Source organism: Ailuropoda melanoleuca, chromosome 13 (genome assembly GCF_002007445.2).
Source record: "Ailuropoda melanoleuca isolate Jingjing chromosome 13, ASM200744v2, whole genome shotgun sequence".
NCBI classification, from domain to species: Eukaryota; Metazoa; Chordata; class Mammalia; order Carnivora; family Ursidae; genus Ailuropoda; species Ailuropoda melanoleuca.
Genome location: NC_048230.1, coordinates 32,139,798 through 32,156,645, shown reverse-complemented (window position 1 = coordinate 32,156,645; position 16,848 = coordinate 32,139,798). Strand labels below are relative to the sequence as shown.

The 16,848-nt window shown below is 46.3% G+C and overlaps 1 protein-coding gene across 6 annotated transcripts in view; it reads left to right on the top strand.

The window, feature by feature from the left end:
* Positions 1-1,371: 1,371 nt before the first annotated feature.
* PITPNC1 (phosphatidylinositol transfer protein cytoplasmic 1) overlaps positions 1,372-16,848 on the top strand; it is a 237,959-nt gene continuing 222,482 nt past the window's right edge. For 2 of the 6 annotated variants that reach the window (XM_034641400.1, XM_034641407.1), the window contains exon 1: positions 1,372-1,955. In XM_034641400.1, coding sequence (XP_034497291.1) covers positions 1,908-1,955 — 48 coding nt within the window. In that variant the 5' untranslated portion in view covers positions 1,372-1,907. Of the gene's footprint in view, positions 1,956-3,289; positions 3,309-14,339; positions 14,415-16,848 lie in introns of those variants that run through there. The other 4 variants (XM_034641402.1, XM_034641403.1, XM_034641405.1 and 1 more) reach the window with 4 other exon arrangements.

The following is a 16,848-nucleotide window of genomic DNA, read 5'->3' as shown; positions in this document are numbered from 1 at the left end:
TTCTATGAGGCTTTGTATCATGTTCACACAGTTATAAATTCTCTCCAGCCATCTGGGTGATTTTCGCCACAGCCCACCATAGTTACATTGGTTATTTATTTATTAATCATAATTTTAAATACTATAATATCAAGACCATCTGCAGCACCACCCGAGCTCTCTGAGTAGCTGGAGGGCTGTAGAGCACACATATTTTTTCTGAGAAAAGATGATGCTTGCAGGTTATTCTGCATAGAGGCAAACGATGCATTTTTCATCCAGCAACTTTTCAGAAAAACAAGCTTAAAAATACCAGACAAATGAAAAACAGACTTCAGCAGTTACATGCAGCTTCCTGAGTAACTGAAGAATGTGCCTCTTGTGGTTAAAATGAGGGATCTGTTTAATATGGATGAAGTACCAACACTCCAGGCATTTTCATTGACATTTCATTGTGACTTTTTGAACTTAGGAGTGCTGACAGGAAAACCTACTCTTGCCGCTCCGAGAAGACCTGCGGTCGGACAGCAGAGCAGGCCAGGAGAGGTGAAAAGGCTACGTCTGCCCCACGTTCCCTCTTCCACGCGGAGGCACTTCCCAGTTATCCAGGATTCCCTCTCCGAAACGAGGCAGGAAACCAGGCAAGAGTTGGGTCTCAGGCTCCCAAAGCCCATCGCCTCTTCAACGCCGGACCAAAGTGAAAACGCTCAGGGTGGGCATTTGTAAAGACCTTCTCCAAAGGTCAAGAAACACTTCTGCCTCTGGAAACCAGAAGCTACCGGGGGCGGAGGGGCGGGGCAGAGCACCCAGGGAACACCTTGAGGACAGATTCGAAGGGTAAAGGAGCCAGGGAAGCCCCCTTTGCCGATCCTCCCCAGCGCCGGCCGTGCTCGGCTCCGGGGCAGCCCTGCCGTCTGGCAGGAGCTGGGGAGAGACATGCTGTTTTGTTTAAATCCTCCACATTCTTTGCCATTTCCCCATTGGCCGGATGGGGCTACCCTCCCCACCGCGGCCGCTGCTGATGTCAGCCTCGCTGGCGCTCGCTCCTCCCGCACCCACCTCCCCGGCCCGAGGCACACTGCAGCTCCGCGCGGACTATCCGGCCCCAGCGCGGTGGCTGCAAACTCGCGGGCACGCACGGCGCTCGGGGAGCCGAGGGACTCGGGGGAGGGGACGTGCGCGGAAGGCGCCAGCTTCCTCTCGCCCGCCCCTCGCCGCGGCGAGCCCAGGTTGGAGGAACCCGGGGCCCCAGCCCGACAGAGCCGAGCGGCGGCGGCTGCTTCCTTTTTCTCCCGCTGCGAGCCCTGGAGCGCCTCGCGGACCGGCTCTAAAAAGAGCAGGAAATCTTGTTTACCGCCCGGGGAGAGGAGCCGATCGAGCCTTTGTCTGGAAAGTCAGCATCTCCAGCTCCGGCTGCAATGTGTTCCTGGTGACATTAGCATTGGCAGACCCGCCGGAGAAGGGGGGTCGCCAGGTTCATGTCTGCTTTCGGAGGCGGATCGAGCGGGTGACTTTTGTGCATTCGTTTTAATTTTCGGAAATCTCTCTCTTTTCCTCCCTTGCCCGCCACCGGGCATGTCCTGATCTGGCGGCCGCTCCTACCGCCCGGGGCTGCCGATCTGAGCCGTTTCCAACGGGTCTCCCTCCCTTCCTCCCTGATCCCTCCCTGACTTTGCAACACCGCGTTCCGGGAGGACCGACCTCGGCGAGGAAAGAGGCGGGGGAGCCCCGAACACCCGGACCCGAACCTTGACATGCTCTCGGGCGGAGAGGAGGAAGCCAGGAGCTGAGCGCACCTCCGGGGCTGCTTCGCCGGCCGGCTCCGAGCGCAGGACTCCGGGCGCCCTGCCCTGCGCCTGGGCGGCAGCTTTGTTGGTTTGGGGGGCGCCCCCCGCTTCCCGCCCCGGGGGCGCGCGGCCGGCAGGACCATGCTGCTTAAGGAGTACCGGATCTGCATGCCGCTCACCGTGGACGAGGTAAGCGCCGCACCGGGCCCGGCCTCGCCCGCTCCCGGCCCCCCGCCCCAGGGCGCCGCGTCCCCCGCTGCCGCCTCCCGGTCGGCGGGTCCACTGCGGGCGGCAGGGAAACCCTGCTGGAGCATTACCTCCCAAGCCAGAAGGCTGGAGGGGAGGAGGAAAGGGAGTTGCTGTTTCCACTTGTCACCCCAGCGGGGGAGGACGGCGTTGGGTGGGGCGGTAGACTCTAGGTGGAGTCTTGGGGGGCACGCAGAATCCTGATTGTTGGGGATCCGGATGCACCAAAGGGAATTGGTGCGCCCCTCCCTCCAATTAATAAAATGAATAAGGCAAACCTAAGCACCCCAGCGCGCTGGGGGGTGGGGAGGAGGCACCCCGTCCTGGCGTGGGCCCTGGCTCCCCTCCCACGTTTTGTTGTAAGGTCTGGAGACGAGAGAAGCCTTTGCCCTCAGGATCTCCAGGCCCCGAGCCCCGCTGGGGGGCACCTCGGAGCCCTAGGGGAGTCCTCCCGGGCCCGGACTTCTCGCGGTCGCCGCCAGCCTGGGCGCCGCTCGCGCCACGCCCGCTCATCGAGGCTCGCAGACCTGGCTTCGACCTTTCGCAAACCGCCTGGCTCGGAAACTTTCTGCGTCTCTTGTTTCTTTAGCGGCGGGGAACGTGGTCTGCGGGCGAGCCGGGAGCGGCGGGGACTGCGGCGCGGCCACAGGAGGGCGCTCCAGCACGTGGGTGCGGGCCCGGCCCGGGCTCTGGGTCCTGCCGCTGCAGGGCGGGCGGGAGGCGAGGGGCAGGGGCTCGTCTTCTACCCGCTGCTCCCGTTCCCTCTCCAGATCCCCCGAAGCAGCAAGCTCCATCATTCAGGAAATGATGACTCAGTGAGGATTATTCAGGCCCCGGCTTCCCTTTCTTCCCCCTCGCCTCCCTACCTTTTTGGTGCTTTCACAATTGCTTAGCGCCTGTCCAGGGACATAAAGGAAGCGTGAAGCCAATCAGGGAAATTTGAAACTCACTGGTGTGGTTTAGTGTGCCAAAGAAACCGGCGAGCCAAACTGAATTTATGCTTAAAGTATTTAACCCATCGGATATGTTATTGAGCCATTGCCTTATGGAAGGGGATAGGTGCTTTCGGAAAGAAAAAGATGTTTAACCGATAAAGTGTCTGTGCTCCGGAGGGGCTGTCTTAATCTGTCGTCTGGATCAAGTGTTAAGGCAGGACCCAAGTACGATCCAAGGCAAGATGAAAGTAGCTCCGAGTTGACAAAACATACATCCCAGGAACACTGGCTACCGAAGAGAAAGGTCAGCTCCCGCCAGAGTGATCAACGTAGTGTTTGTGCCCGTTGGACGTTTGAGGAGGTAACATTGGAGTAGTCTTGAAGGATGGAATCCATGCGGATCCCGACCATGTAAATCAAGTGGACGAGCAGCACACAGCTGTATGGGGAGTGGGGGAGGCAAATTAGTGACCCTGGTTAACCAGAGTATTTCTGGAAAAGGTTGAACTCTTCCCACCCTGGGCAGCTGAGCTGGATCAGTTCAGCCTGGAGGTGTGTGTCCTTCTTTCTCTGTCCCCAGTGACTTTATTTATTGATAGGAGTTTGGAATCCAGGGGTAATATTGGTACTGCATGAAATACCCCTCCAACGCAGGTGATAAATAACCAGTTCTAGAATCTTCTTACTACCTACAAAATCTTTTTGTTCTCTTCATTCTGGTTGGTTTTCTTCATAGGCTTTCGTGAACGTTCAGGCACAGCTCTTAAGCGACTTATTTATTTATTTATGCTACTCAAATACCCACCACTTCAGGGTGAAGTGATCACTTTTCAATGTACAGATGGAGGCTCCCTCTTTCTTTCTTTCTTTCTTCCTTTCTTTTCCCTCGGAGGCCCTTTCTTAATTGGCAAATGAAATCAGGCTCCACTTGTAATAGAATGTATAATTGTGATTTAATTAATGTGTAATTCATTTGAACTAAAGCATGATTCAGTTTCTTTTTTTTCTATTTTTTTATTTTTAAAGATTTTATTTATTTATTTGACAGAGATAGAGACAGCCAGCGAGAGAGGGAACACAAGCAGGGGGAGTGGGAGAGGAAGAAGCAGGCTCATAGCGGAGGAGCCTGATGTGGGGCTCTATCCCATAACGCCAGGATCACGCCCTGAGCCGAAGGCAGATGCTTAACCACTGTGCCACCCAGGTGCCCCATGATTCAGTTTCTTAAAAAGCTACATTTTGGAGTTTTCCACTTGGTTAGAGAAGCAGGGGGACGGTTTAGATTGATAGAGCTTTCAGACTGATAAGATTTCAGATTTTCCAAGCCAGATGATGGGTGAGGAAACTAGGCCCGGTGCACCAGAGGTTGGATCCCTGGAGTTTGACTGGTGGTAAACCCCCCAGTGTCCACCATCCCCCCCTTGTGCTGTGTCCTACTGTCCTTAACATTATTATTTTTTAAAATAAATTATTTGAGAGACACAGAGAGAACACACATAAGCAGAGGGAGAGGGAAAAGCAGACTCCCTGCTGAAATGGGAGCCTGACCTGAGCCTAAGGCAGACACTTAACTGACTGAGCCACCTAGGCGTCCCCTGTCCTTAACATTAAAACTGGGAAGGAACTTAACAGTGTCTTCAAAGAAGACAATTACCATCAACTTAGGTAGACTCTTCAAAACCTAACTTTTGCTTCAAGGCTTTATTTGCTTGGGGCCTGATTCTGTCTACACAGTACTTAAGGAATTTATTTCTGTCTAACCTCCGCAGTTAATTAGGAGTGCCCATATTTTTGAAAGTGAGGAGAGTCAGTGAGAGAACCAACACTGTGTCCATTCTTCTTCCCTGGCCTTATCCTGTTTAACTCCTGGTAGAGGGGAGCGTAAGGGGAACTCATGTGCTATTATCCACATTTTGCAGGTGGGTAAACTGAGAGTCAGAAAGGTTAAGTAACGTGCACCAGGTCACACAACTAGTTAATAGACAACGCACAACCAGAGCCATGGTAAAAACCCAGTGTTTTTCTTTATGCTGCTCTTTGCCTGTCACTGGTATTTAATGTAGAAAAAGGAAAAGACAGTTCTTGAAAATAGAGTTGACACTATCAACTTAATGAAAGATCAAAGACCTTTTCAATTGTTATAGAGTGCTAGATTCTACTGTTTCTCTAAGCCTTATTTTAACTTGTAAAATGTTCCCTAGTTTCAGGAAAGAGGAGCAGCGTTGGGGCCTAAAGAAAATAAAGCTCAACTACAGTCTAGATCAGTCTAGATCACAGTGTTGGTGTTTTGTTTAGTTTTTTAGACAATTTCAGAATGAAGAATTTTAAGAGGTAACATCCCATGGATTAATTTTAATAAGAAACTTTATCAGAATAGTTTCTTCATTTATGTTCAGTGTCATCTCTGAACTCAATATATACCCATTCATTGGAAAGTTCTAAACAGTAAAGGTTCCTGGGGGCCAGTGGTTGGCTCTAAAGAGACAGTTGTCAGCGTCTTCATTTGGAACGTTTGGTGATGTAGATTCTTTAACTTTAGTCTTGGAAGGGCTCGTGGAGATCTGTTATAGTTGAGCCACTTCATTTTGTGGGGAAGACTGTGGTTGTGGAAGATCTGGTTAGTTGCCCATCTCGCGGCCGAGGGCAGGGTTTAGGCCAGAAGCCGGGTCTTCTGATTTCTGGTACAGAGCTGTTTTATACTGTAGGCCAGGGCTTCTCCCAATTTTCCTCCTGTGGGAGATTCCTCGTTGGAAGGAAATATTATTTCTAAGCCCACTCTTCAAAGCAGGGACACTAAGCATCCTAGGTAGCCTCTAGTAGAAGGTGGCTTGGAGACAGACTCTGACCTTCCCTCTACTTAGGGGACATTTGGTCAGCTGACCAGAAGCAAGGCCAGGGAGCTTTATTTGAAGTTGCTCTTGTTAACAAGTCTAATGGTTTTCCCTAGATTGTGTATTTATTTGGGGTGGCTTCTTTTGGTTGTGTGGCTCTAAGGAGATTATGCTGGAGTTCAAGTTCCTTGTGCCCCAAGCCTCTCTCCTCTGTGCTACCAGCATCCCAAACTCCACCTTCGGGACTCCTTGGAGCAACCTGAAGATCAGTCCTTCCCGACAGGTTCTTATCAGTAAGATCAGCACCTTACTGTGGTGCCACATATTAGAGCACATCCACATATTAAGGCAGGAATCCTTTTGTTTCCATTGCTTGCTTTGGTGTTTTAACAGTTCCTGTTCTGACTGCATTAACGTTAATGGGCATACTTTTAGGGATTTATTTGTGGTCCTCAGGGATTCGTTGCACAATGAAAAATAGAAACACTTCCCTCCCCTCCAAGAAAAGAAGCGAGAGAAAGAAAGCAAAGGAAAGAAAAACAACTTTTTAATACAGAATATTATTTTGTTCTTTGCCCTGGCCAGGAGCCAGTGCACTTTATCCTGGGTCCCGGGAGAATTTTCTTGCGCACATTTCTGAGAACAGATTTGGGATTGGGGTGGTGCCGAGTCTGGAATGACCTAAATGGAGATTCCAAAATGCCCAATAATGCTCCTTATTCTCTGTTTTAAATAATTTTCATGAAATGCGTCTGCAAGTATCAGGGCAGAAATTCTTTCGGGAAAGAGAGTTTAAGTTTGATGTTGGCATCGACACTGTTTTTTGTACAAAGTGATATTCCCGAATATGAAGAGTAAAGGTTCCTTGGATTAATCTCACACACCTCCCTCAGGGTTCCTCAGGAACGTGATTTTGGAAAATTTTAAGAACAAGCACTATTTTGACTTTTTTTTTTTTTCCTCCTGACTCTTAGCTTAGCTGGGAGGGACCAAGGTGCCAGGGTCATGACTTTGATTTCTGGGTGATCCTGGTAGCTTCAGTCGCCTGTCCTGCAGTCAGAAAGGCACGTTCCTCCTGCTGCCCAGCGATCTTGCACAGAGCCCTTGCTGGTCGGGAGGGGCATGTGGGCGGGTTAATGGGTAAGAGCAAACCTTTCACCACTAATGGAACAGACAACAAGCAGCAGATGCTGTCCTCCCCGGCTGGTCAGTGAAATTGACTTTGTGTGCGAAGGACACTGCATTTCCCCCGTGATTTGGGTGTGAATGTCTGCCACGCGAAAACAATCTGGGCCTTGAAAAAAAACGGACGTTATTGTTAAGAAAACCTTAGTTAAAAGTGGGTAGTAATTAACTTTTGCTTTTCATTACAAAAGGAGCGAGTAAGTGAGTCCCTGAGGCTCTTAGACTTAAAAACCTCGTGTCTGATTAAGTGAGTAATACTTCATTTCAAAAAAGCTCTCATTTCGGGTGAACAGAGAATACCGTTGTTTTTTTTGTAAGCAGTTTTAAAAAAATTAATATAGTTTCAACACCCCATTCTCTTGAAGATTCACCGTGTGCCCCCCCCCCTTGCCCCGGAGTGTCAGTTAGAAAGTGTGTGGGGGGGGGGAGGGATTCACAAAGTTCTTTTTTTAATATAAAAGTGTGCGCACAGTGACAGGCAGTAAACGTGTTTTTCAGGGGCAGTGACTACTGGAAAAGTACGTCGAGGTTCATTGCTTTAGCCGCCTGAGTGAGGGCCCAGGTGCCCCTGGTTGGCCCCTGTGGGCTTTGGCCTGCTTTCTGTTGCCTGGAGGTTTCTATGGTCAAATAACTTGGGAAACTTTTTTGGAAACTAGCTAACACTTCTGCCCCTGTTTGGAGAAAAAGACCGATATAGACATCAGCTGATTTGTAGCAAGAAGTCAGGAAGGTTTTATATATTTTTTGTAAATTCAGCCCGCTGGGAGAGGAAAAGGAGATTTCAGATTGTAGATTGCCAATTGCCTGCCCTCCCTGCCTCGTGCTGGCAATCGGGAATTTTGTGGTTTTCTAGTGTATTTTTTTTTTGGTAGGCTCCAGGGAAGATGAAGTGCAAGTGTACAACTGGAAAACAAATTCTATCTGGAAAATGTAAAATTGTTTGAAAAAAAATTGTCTTGAATGCTTGACTTTTCATACTGTACATCCTTCAACTTAAAAACAATTCATCTGCACAGACAGGATCTCGGGGCTGCACACCTCTAGTGAGCGCTGTTTCCCTGGAACCCAAGTGGGAATAGTGCAGTGTGATGGCCCTGCAACCAGCCTCGGCCTCGGTCAGCCCTCTCAAGCTTCCAGCCTCTGCTGCCGTCATGTGTTAAAACTTGAACGTTTATAGCAAACTTGTGGGTTTATAAGTGGAAATGTCACCTACCTTAGAGACGTCTTTCCTGACCATTCTGTCTCAAGTAGTATTCTCCTATTCTTTATCTCTGTACTTATTTATTTCCTTCAGAGCATTTCTCATAATCTGTACTTATTTGTTTGCTTATATGTCATTCATTCCCATCATTATCTTTTCAACATAACCCACATAGGAAAATAGTGACAACATAGTTTAACTTATTTTTCTTTCATACTAAGTCTTTGACATTCAGTGTGTATTTTCCATTTGCAGCACATTTCAATGCCCACTAGCCACTTTGCAGTGCTCAAGGGCCACAGGTGGCTGGTGGCTGCCATATTGGACAGGGCAGCTCTCATGCTTAAACCTCAAGTCTGGCACATAGTAGATGCTTAATGAATGGATGGGAGGAAACTGGGAAAAACAGAACCATTTCTGGAAAGCTGAGCCAGTTGTCTTCCTTCCTTAAAATTTTTTTGCACTTAGTTTTTATACCACCTAAAATTTTGCAAACTAGTGATTCTTTTATATTACAAGCATCTTCATTTAAAAATTGCTCAGCAGTACCCCCTGAGGAGCTTGAGGCCAGTCTTTCTTGGGAGTTAATGTAATCATTCTGCTTTCGTCCTAACTTCTGGAGGAGTATTTGGTTTCTACTACTCTGTAACTAATTATCACAAATTTAGTGGCTTAAAACAATACCCCTTTATTATTTCACAGTCTCTGTAGGCCAGAAGTCTGGGGATGGCATGGCTGGATGGCATGGCTTCTCAGGGTCTCTCAAAGTTGAAATCAAGGTGTTAAGCTGGGCTGCACTTCCTTCTGGAGCTTGGAGTCTCTTCAAAGCTTGTGTGGTTATTGATAGAATTCAGTTCCTCATGGTTACAGGGCTAAAATCCCCTCTTTCTTGCCAGCTATCAGCTAGGGGCCAGCTCCTAGAGGCTACCTGCCATTTCCTCCAGTGTGACCCTGTTCACAACATGGCAGTTTGCCCCTTCAAGTCCAGTAGGAGAGCATCTGCTGCCACTTTGAATGTCTCTGATGTGTTTATCTCTGACCTTCAGACTCTTTTTTTAAAAAAGACTAGCCTGATTAGGTCAGGCCCACCCACATTCAAGGGTAAGGAATTACAGATAAACAGGGTGTGCACACCAAGGAGCAGGAATGGGGGGGGGCTTTCTGCCTACCAGAGGGGGAATAGCTGGATTGACACTTTCTCTTGAAGTAATTATTTCTTGTATCTAGGTTGGCATTAGGGGGAGCATGGAAGTGTTCATATCACAAATATTTATTGGAGTCCAGCTATGTGCTGGGTGCGAGGCCGAGTGCTGGGGATAGAGCAGCAAACAGGCAGATGTAATTCCTGCCCTCCTAGAGCTTATAGTCCAGAGGCCACTGGAGAAGTTTCACTGCCAGTTTATTTTATTTTATTCTTAAATTTAAATTTTATTTTTTAAAGATTTTATTTATTCCTTTGAGAGAGAGAGAGCATGAACCCGGGGAAGAGGGAGAGGGAGAAGCAGACCCCCTGCAGAGCAGGGAGCCCAATGCGGGACTCTATCCCAGGACCCTGAGATCATGACCTGAGCTGAAGGCAGACGCTTAACTGACTGAGCCACCCAGGCGCCCCTCACTGCCATTTTAAAATAGATTATGACAGGGGCACCTGAGTGGCTCAATGGGTTAAGCATCTGATTCTTGATTTTGGCTCAGGTCGTGATCTCAGGGTCATAATACTGAGCCCTGCCTTGGGCTCTGTGCTCAGCACAGTGTCTGCTTTTGAGTTTCTCTCTGTCTCCCCCACTGCTGCCCCCCCCCACTCACTCTCACTCTCTCTAAAATAAATAAATCTTAAAAAAAAATTGAGTTGGTATATAAAATACATCTCAATAAAACTGTTTAAAAAAATAGAGGTGGCTATGGATAAACATAGACATCTATGTTTAGACACAGAGAGCCATTGACAGAAAGTGCTGAAGTTGAATTATGAGTCCACTGAAAAGTTGTGGTCCCTGTCCTCAAGGAGATGGCTGTAGTTGTCCTGATTTTAGACGGCTTTCCAAAGGAGGTGGTTCTCTCCTGCAGCAGTGTGGGAAGAAAATCTGCCAGATTTGGACCAGAGTGACCACAATTTAGGTCAGAGCTTGATACTTAGGGGAAAGAAGCAATCACGGCTTGAACAGCTGCCCTGAGGCTCACTGTGTGGCTTCAGGGTACTGGGGGACCATCACACCTCCTTCCCACCCCTAGGGGACAGAGGCTGGTGGCCATCATGAATGGAAGGAACAGTACCTGGGGACCTTTCTGGCTACAGCTCCAAGTGCATGTCTCTGCTTTCTGTGTGCATTGAATGGGAAGTCATGTGTTAGCCAAATGAGTCCTAGAAAACACAGTCTGGAGGAGATGGTTCTGCATGGGAGTTGAACTTTCTGCCTGATTCATCTCAGACAGATGTCCTGAAGACTTCCCATCACTGGCTTTATTGCAGAGGAGGCTGACTGGCTGTTCAAACTCTGTCTCAACAGTCTCCGTCTGGGATGTCAAGATCATACTACACTAGGCTGGGCAAATCTCCCCGGATGACAGACCACTCAAAGGGAGCCCTACTGCCTTGGCCTCCGGCTTCACCCACGTCACAGGAAGGAGGCTAGAGTCCCCCCGCCATGTTCTGGCAGTCTGCCTGAACCGCATTATCCGATGCTGTTTGTCGATTTAGAAACACGAAAGCTGGCCCTCACAAGGTTTTGACATCAAGTATTAAAGTGACTCATTCTTTCATTTCCCAGCGCTCTGACAAAGGGGGCCTGCTCTTGAAACTCCTTTTTAGACTGTAGTGGAAGTCGACTCATAATCTAAACAAGTAGCTAGCGTAGGTTCTTGATCAAGTTTATCTAATGACTCTTCACTTTTTTTAAGTCTCTTCTTTTGCTCCTTTTAAGTTTGGGTAAAGCATGACCTTCTAGATTCCTCTTGTTCCTGAGCAGAGAAAAAAAATCATTCTTTAATTCCTTTGGATTATATCTGACAATCTTTAGGGTGTTGTTTCTTTCCCAGAATGAATCACCTAGAGAAGTAAGATTGGCCCAACAAATGTAATTTGATGACAGCCTATAATAATGTTGTTTAAGCACCTAATCTAAGCAGCTAATCTCCAAGGACTGGTCCCCGCCCCATGTCTACACACTCACACACACACACACACACACACACACACACACCCCATTGAAGTCATTCTATTTGCTGTATTAAGGCCAGATCCAGGTGTTTCTGAGCACTAATTTGTGTATTTTTACACCAAAAATAACTAATCTGTATATTAGAAGAAAATTTAGGGGTGCCTGGCTGGCTCAGTCAGTGGACCGTGCAACTCTTGATCTCAGGGCTGTGAGTTCGAGCTCCATGTTGGGTATAGAGATTACTTAAAAAGAAAAAAAGAAATAAAATGTATCAAGTGGGGAATGAGAAGTCTCCACTAACTGGGATATAATTAAGTTGTTGAAAACCTCAAATGCACTGTATCTTACTTTCTGGACTGTTTGTCTTCTGTAGTGCTCTTCCGTATTTTATAGTTTTAATTATTGTAGTGGGATTTATTTATTCTTTTTTTAAAAAAAGATTTTATTTATTTATTTGAGAGAGGGAGAGAGTGCAAAAGTGGGGGGAGGGGCAGAGGCTGAGGGAGAAGCAGACTCCCTGCTGAGCAAGGAGCCCGATGTTGGACACGATCCTGGGATCCTGGGATCATGACCTGAGCCGAAGGCATGCGCTTAACCAACTGAGCCACCTAGGCGCCCCTGTTCTTTTTTGTTTGTACTTTTTTGTGGGGGAGGATTTGTTTATTGTTAAAGAGGCAAAGTTTCACTTATCACTATGTCTGGCAAAAATGTTTCCAACTTGTATAGATAGTTTATAGAGACAGTGATACCTGCTTATCTGAGCCATCTCCATCTTTGTGGCTTACGTGAATTGTGGCAGATCCTTGCCCTGCCTCTCCTGATCACAGCATCCAGGAGCTAGGAAGTTACCCTGTGTCACAAGGTCTTGGCTGACTGTGGCCTTGCAGTAACCTTGCTTTTACATACATAATAGAAGAGTCAGCACCGTATGCCTCAGCAATGCATCCCGTGAAACGTTCTGTTTGGAAAGTATTTTAAAATGTGGTTTCTGGGTTTTGTTTTGTTTTTTTTTAAGATTATTTATTTTCGAGAGAGCGCACGTGTGTGGTCGGGGGAGGGGCAGAGAGAGAATTTTCAAGCGGACTTGTGCTGAGCTCAGAACCGATATGGGGCTCTATCTCTCAACCCCAAGATTATGACCTGAGCTGAAATCAAGAGTCAGACGCTTAATGGACTGAGCCACCCAGGCGCCCCTGTTTTCTGTTTTTATAGCTTGGACTGATAGCAGTTGCGTTTCACACGCAAAGGGGGGAGAGAAATTATATCTGTTGAGTGCCTTTTGGTTTAGTCCTCAGAATGGCCCTATGAGTTGGGTATAATGATCCTACTTTCCCCTTGTGGGTCGTGGGTGCTTGCATGGCTAGTCAGTGTTAGACTTACATCCATACCTAGGCTGGTCAGACTGCAGAGTGCACGCTCCTTGCTCTACCCTGCTCTGCCTTCCCTTGAATCTGAGAGCTGGAAGGAACCACGGAAGGTGATCCAGATCTATCATACACCCAAACAAATAAATGAAAATCTTCAAGATCAGAAAACTTGTTCAGGGTTATCGAAGGAAATAATTGGGGGGAAGTAGTTCCTCCATTCCACTTAAACAAAGAGAGTTGTCCTTAAGTTTTGTCTTCCATGGAACCATCCATTCTATCCAAGTATTAAACCAAGTGACATTCCTCTGTGTAGCTTTGATAAGTGAATCATGTTCCTTTGAAAATAACTTTAGTAGTTCATGCTCTAAAAAGAGAACCACCCCTACACTTTTGGAAATTATTCCTTTTAATGGCAGTAAAAACCTTTGGCTTTCATAGACATCAGCAGCAGATTGGTTCGCTGATGAGCACCTGTGACTTTCTCAAAATTAGTATCAGGAATAACAATGGGAACAGAGATGTGACGCCATATTTTTGGCACATTTAGTTGAAAACTTAAAAGACTCTTCACATGCAGGTAAGCAAATTGGAGCGTATGAAAATCATCAAAACGTACCATTCAAAATTGTATATTTACCCTTCCTGCTGAGTTAGCTGCTGCTCGGAAACTTCTGGTTCCCCTCTACTAGCATCGCCTCCAAAGCAGTTTACAGCCCACACAAATTAACATTGTTCTTTTAGAGTCACACCTCATGTGGACTAAAATAAAAATTTTTAACTTGATAATTATTTCAAAAATGGAGCCATCAGGTATTTTTGTTCTAAATTAAAAATGAAATATTTTTGGGGCGCCTGGGTGGCACAGTGGTTAAGCGTCTGCCTTCGGCTCGGGGCATGATCCCGGCGTTATGGGATCGAGCCCCACATCAGGCTCTTCTGCAATGAGCCTGCTTCTTCCTCTCCCACTCCCCCTGCTTGTGTTCCCTCTCTCGCTGGCTGTCTCTGTCTCTGTCGAATGGTTAAATAAAATCTTTAAAAAAAAAATGAAATTTTTTTTCCCCAAATTAAAAATGATCCTCAAGAGACATTTACCATGATCAAAAATGGTAAAGATGATGAAAAAACCCAAACACACCTGCTCTACTAAGTTCCATGGTGGAGATCCAGAGATGTTTTGCTGTGTCAGCACTGTTGAACCACACAGGTACATAATCACCTTTTTTTTCTTTTAAAGATTTTATTTATTTATTTGACAGAGAGAGACAGTGAGAGAGGGAACACAAGCAAGGGGAGTGGGAGAGGGAGAAGCAGGCTTCCCGCCAAGCAGGGAGCCCGATTCGGGGCTTGATTCCAGGACCCTGGGATCATGACCTGAGCCGAAGACAGATGCTTGATGGCTGAGCCACCCAGGTGTCCCCAGGTACATAATCTCCTAAAATGGACTATTTGAAGGGGACCACACACAGCTGGATGTGTATGTTCTGGTCAGTTTTTTAAAGAATAATTTTTAAAAATTGTGGTAAAACACATAAAACACAAAATTTGCCATCTGCACTATTTTTAAGTGTAGGGGTCAGTGGTATTGAGTACATTTGTGTTGCTGGGTAACCATCTCCACCATCAAGCCACAGAACTGTCTTTGTCTTGCAGAACTGAAACTCTATACCCATTAAAGAAGAAATCCCCACTCCACCTGCCTGTGTCCCTATGCATTTTCTACTCCAGGTATCTGGTCAGTTGTGTTTTGTTTGTTTTTAAGGTGTTGCTTTCGTTACTTTCTCATTTAACTCCTACACCATTTCCCGAAACAAATCTAATACAACTTAAATTCATAGGATCTAACCAAATAGAATTTTTTCCTGAATTTTGCCTTCTTTCAAGGAAGGAAAATGACAAAATGTGTTCATATCCATCCTTTGGGGGGGGATTAATGACACAGTAACCTGTACCTTTGTGGCAGCAGATGAATTGCTCGGCCATTACAACTCAGGACTACTTCTGTTGTCATTTAACAGAAAAAGTGCATTTTGTTCAGAATCTTTAGTAAGGCAGGAAGAAAGACTAGTGCATTTTGGAAGCATTTCAAACAAACAGGATTGGCACAGACAAATGTTCTTCTGTTAAAGCAAAAGACAGAATATTTGATTAATGATGCTTTATTCCTGTACTAGGTGGAAATAGACATTAATTGGACCCTTTTTCTGAAGAAGTACAGTTATAATGTTGCCTTTTTAAAAAATTTTGTAAATATTTAATGCAGGAGAAAAAATAATTTGTCAGTATAATGGCTTATTGATAAATAAACTTTGGAACATTTTCATTCTTGTCAATTCTCTTAGTGATGTCTGCAGCTGGTTTTCAACTGACCAGCCAAACACTTGGATTTCATTAGATTTTTATAGGACTTTGGTTTTGCCATTCTCGAGGAGTGTGTTCCACACTATCCAGGAAAGTAGTGGGATCTAAGAAAATGTTGGCTTTCAGTATCCACCCAGTCTGAGAAGCATGTACCTGAACACCTTATGGGCCTCTTTAGCCTCTAATGCATCTGAACCACGAAGCCTCAGAGGACAACACTCTCCTTAAACCAGTAATTGTCAATTAAAATAGAGAAACAAGACTGGATAGATGTTTGAGAGAGCTAAATTTTACTTGTCTGGACAGGTAGTTGTGAAGACAGGGGTTACCACTAACTCCTTGAGCCCATGGACAGGTCCTCTGAAATGTTGAGTTTCCTGTGGTTAGCACCCTGATGACAGGGTCCTCCATCAGGAACATTCTGCCAGTTTGTCCTGATCTAAAATAATGACGCTGCTGGTGCTGATGAAAAAAAACACATTATGACCTTTGATACTACCGCACACGGATCATCATTCTGGAGTTGTTCAAACCTCCCTGAGAGTGGATGCGGTGGATAAAAGTGGTTTTCTTCATGCTTAGAAAGTACCATGAAAGTAGACAGTTCTTTTGCTCAGTGAGACAGGTTTAAAGATATGGAATGTAGTTATTTAATCCTCCCCCCTCAAAGTGCAAAGAGTTTGAGAACTAGAATTGCATTTAATCATCAGGGTACAGACTGTACTGTGCGTGCTGGAGACCCAAACCCTGTTGTGTGGAAGGCCATGATGAATGCTCATTTTTTTATATTATGCTTTTGCGGCTCATAAAGAGGCATCGTGTCCAAAATGAAAAAAACCCCCAAAAACCTTTAGAGTCAAGATTTAATAGCTCACCTCTTTCAGATTGTGGTTGACAGAAACTTGGACACAGCTGAGTGTAATTATGTTTTTCAGCGGCGTGACTTACGGTGCTGCAGATAGGGGTGTACTTCGAGATTCCTTGCCAAGATCTGGCTGAAAAGGAGCTTGGTGGTGGTTTAAAAAAAAAAAAAAAGAGTAATTAGGCTATTAGTTGTCCAAATGGAATAATCCCCTTTAAGCCTTTTCAAGAAAAACATTTCCAAAAGGGTCAGGTGTATTTGAGATTAGCCATTATTTACCTAGGTGTTCAGCTTTTTACCCAGGCTGTTTTAGGACTTGGTTCTTTTTTAAAAGATGTTGGTGATGTGTGTCAGAAATCATCTTAGTTTTTAAAGAGGTTCAGTCCTGGTTCTCAGATCAAAAGCAGCCAAGTCCCTGGCATCCCAGAAGCTTCATCGTAGATTCATGTATTTTTCATCTAACAGCTACTCTCGGGGTTGTTCTGGACTTTAGACCGGCTCTCCTCGAGTGGACCTGGAGAAGGAACTGCCAAGGGCCTTACTGGCTGGCCTCTGTTTTGGAGGAAAGTTAAGAAGAAAGCAGAAAGAGGCAGGAGGAGGTGGTGGCCAGGCCTAATGGACTGTGGTTTGGGGTCGAAATCCAGGGCTCTGTTGCAGACCCCGGGGCTTGGGACCCACCCCAGGCTAGGACCTGCTCACCCTGACGCAGATGCGGGGCTTTACCACCGCCCCCATCCTCTCTGCCACGCACCTTTTGGGTGTGTCTCATCTTTAAGCTGGATGATCAGCTTTCTTTCTGCCTTTGTTGGCGTTTTTTGAATTGCAAATCAGCCACGCCTTACAGTGTTTAAGCTTTAAGTCCTGGTAATTGCCCCACCTCTCATAGGGAGTATCATCCCTGAAAAAGGCATAATTACTTTCAAATGCGATATTTCTTTC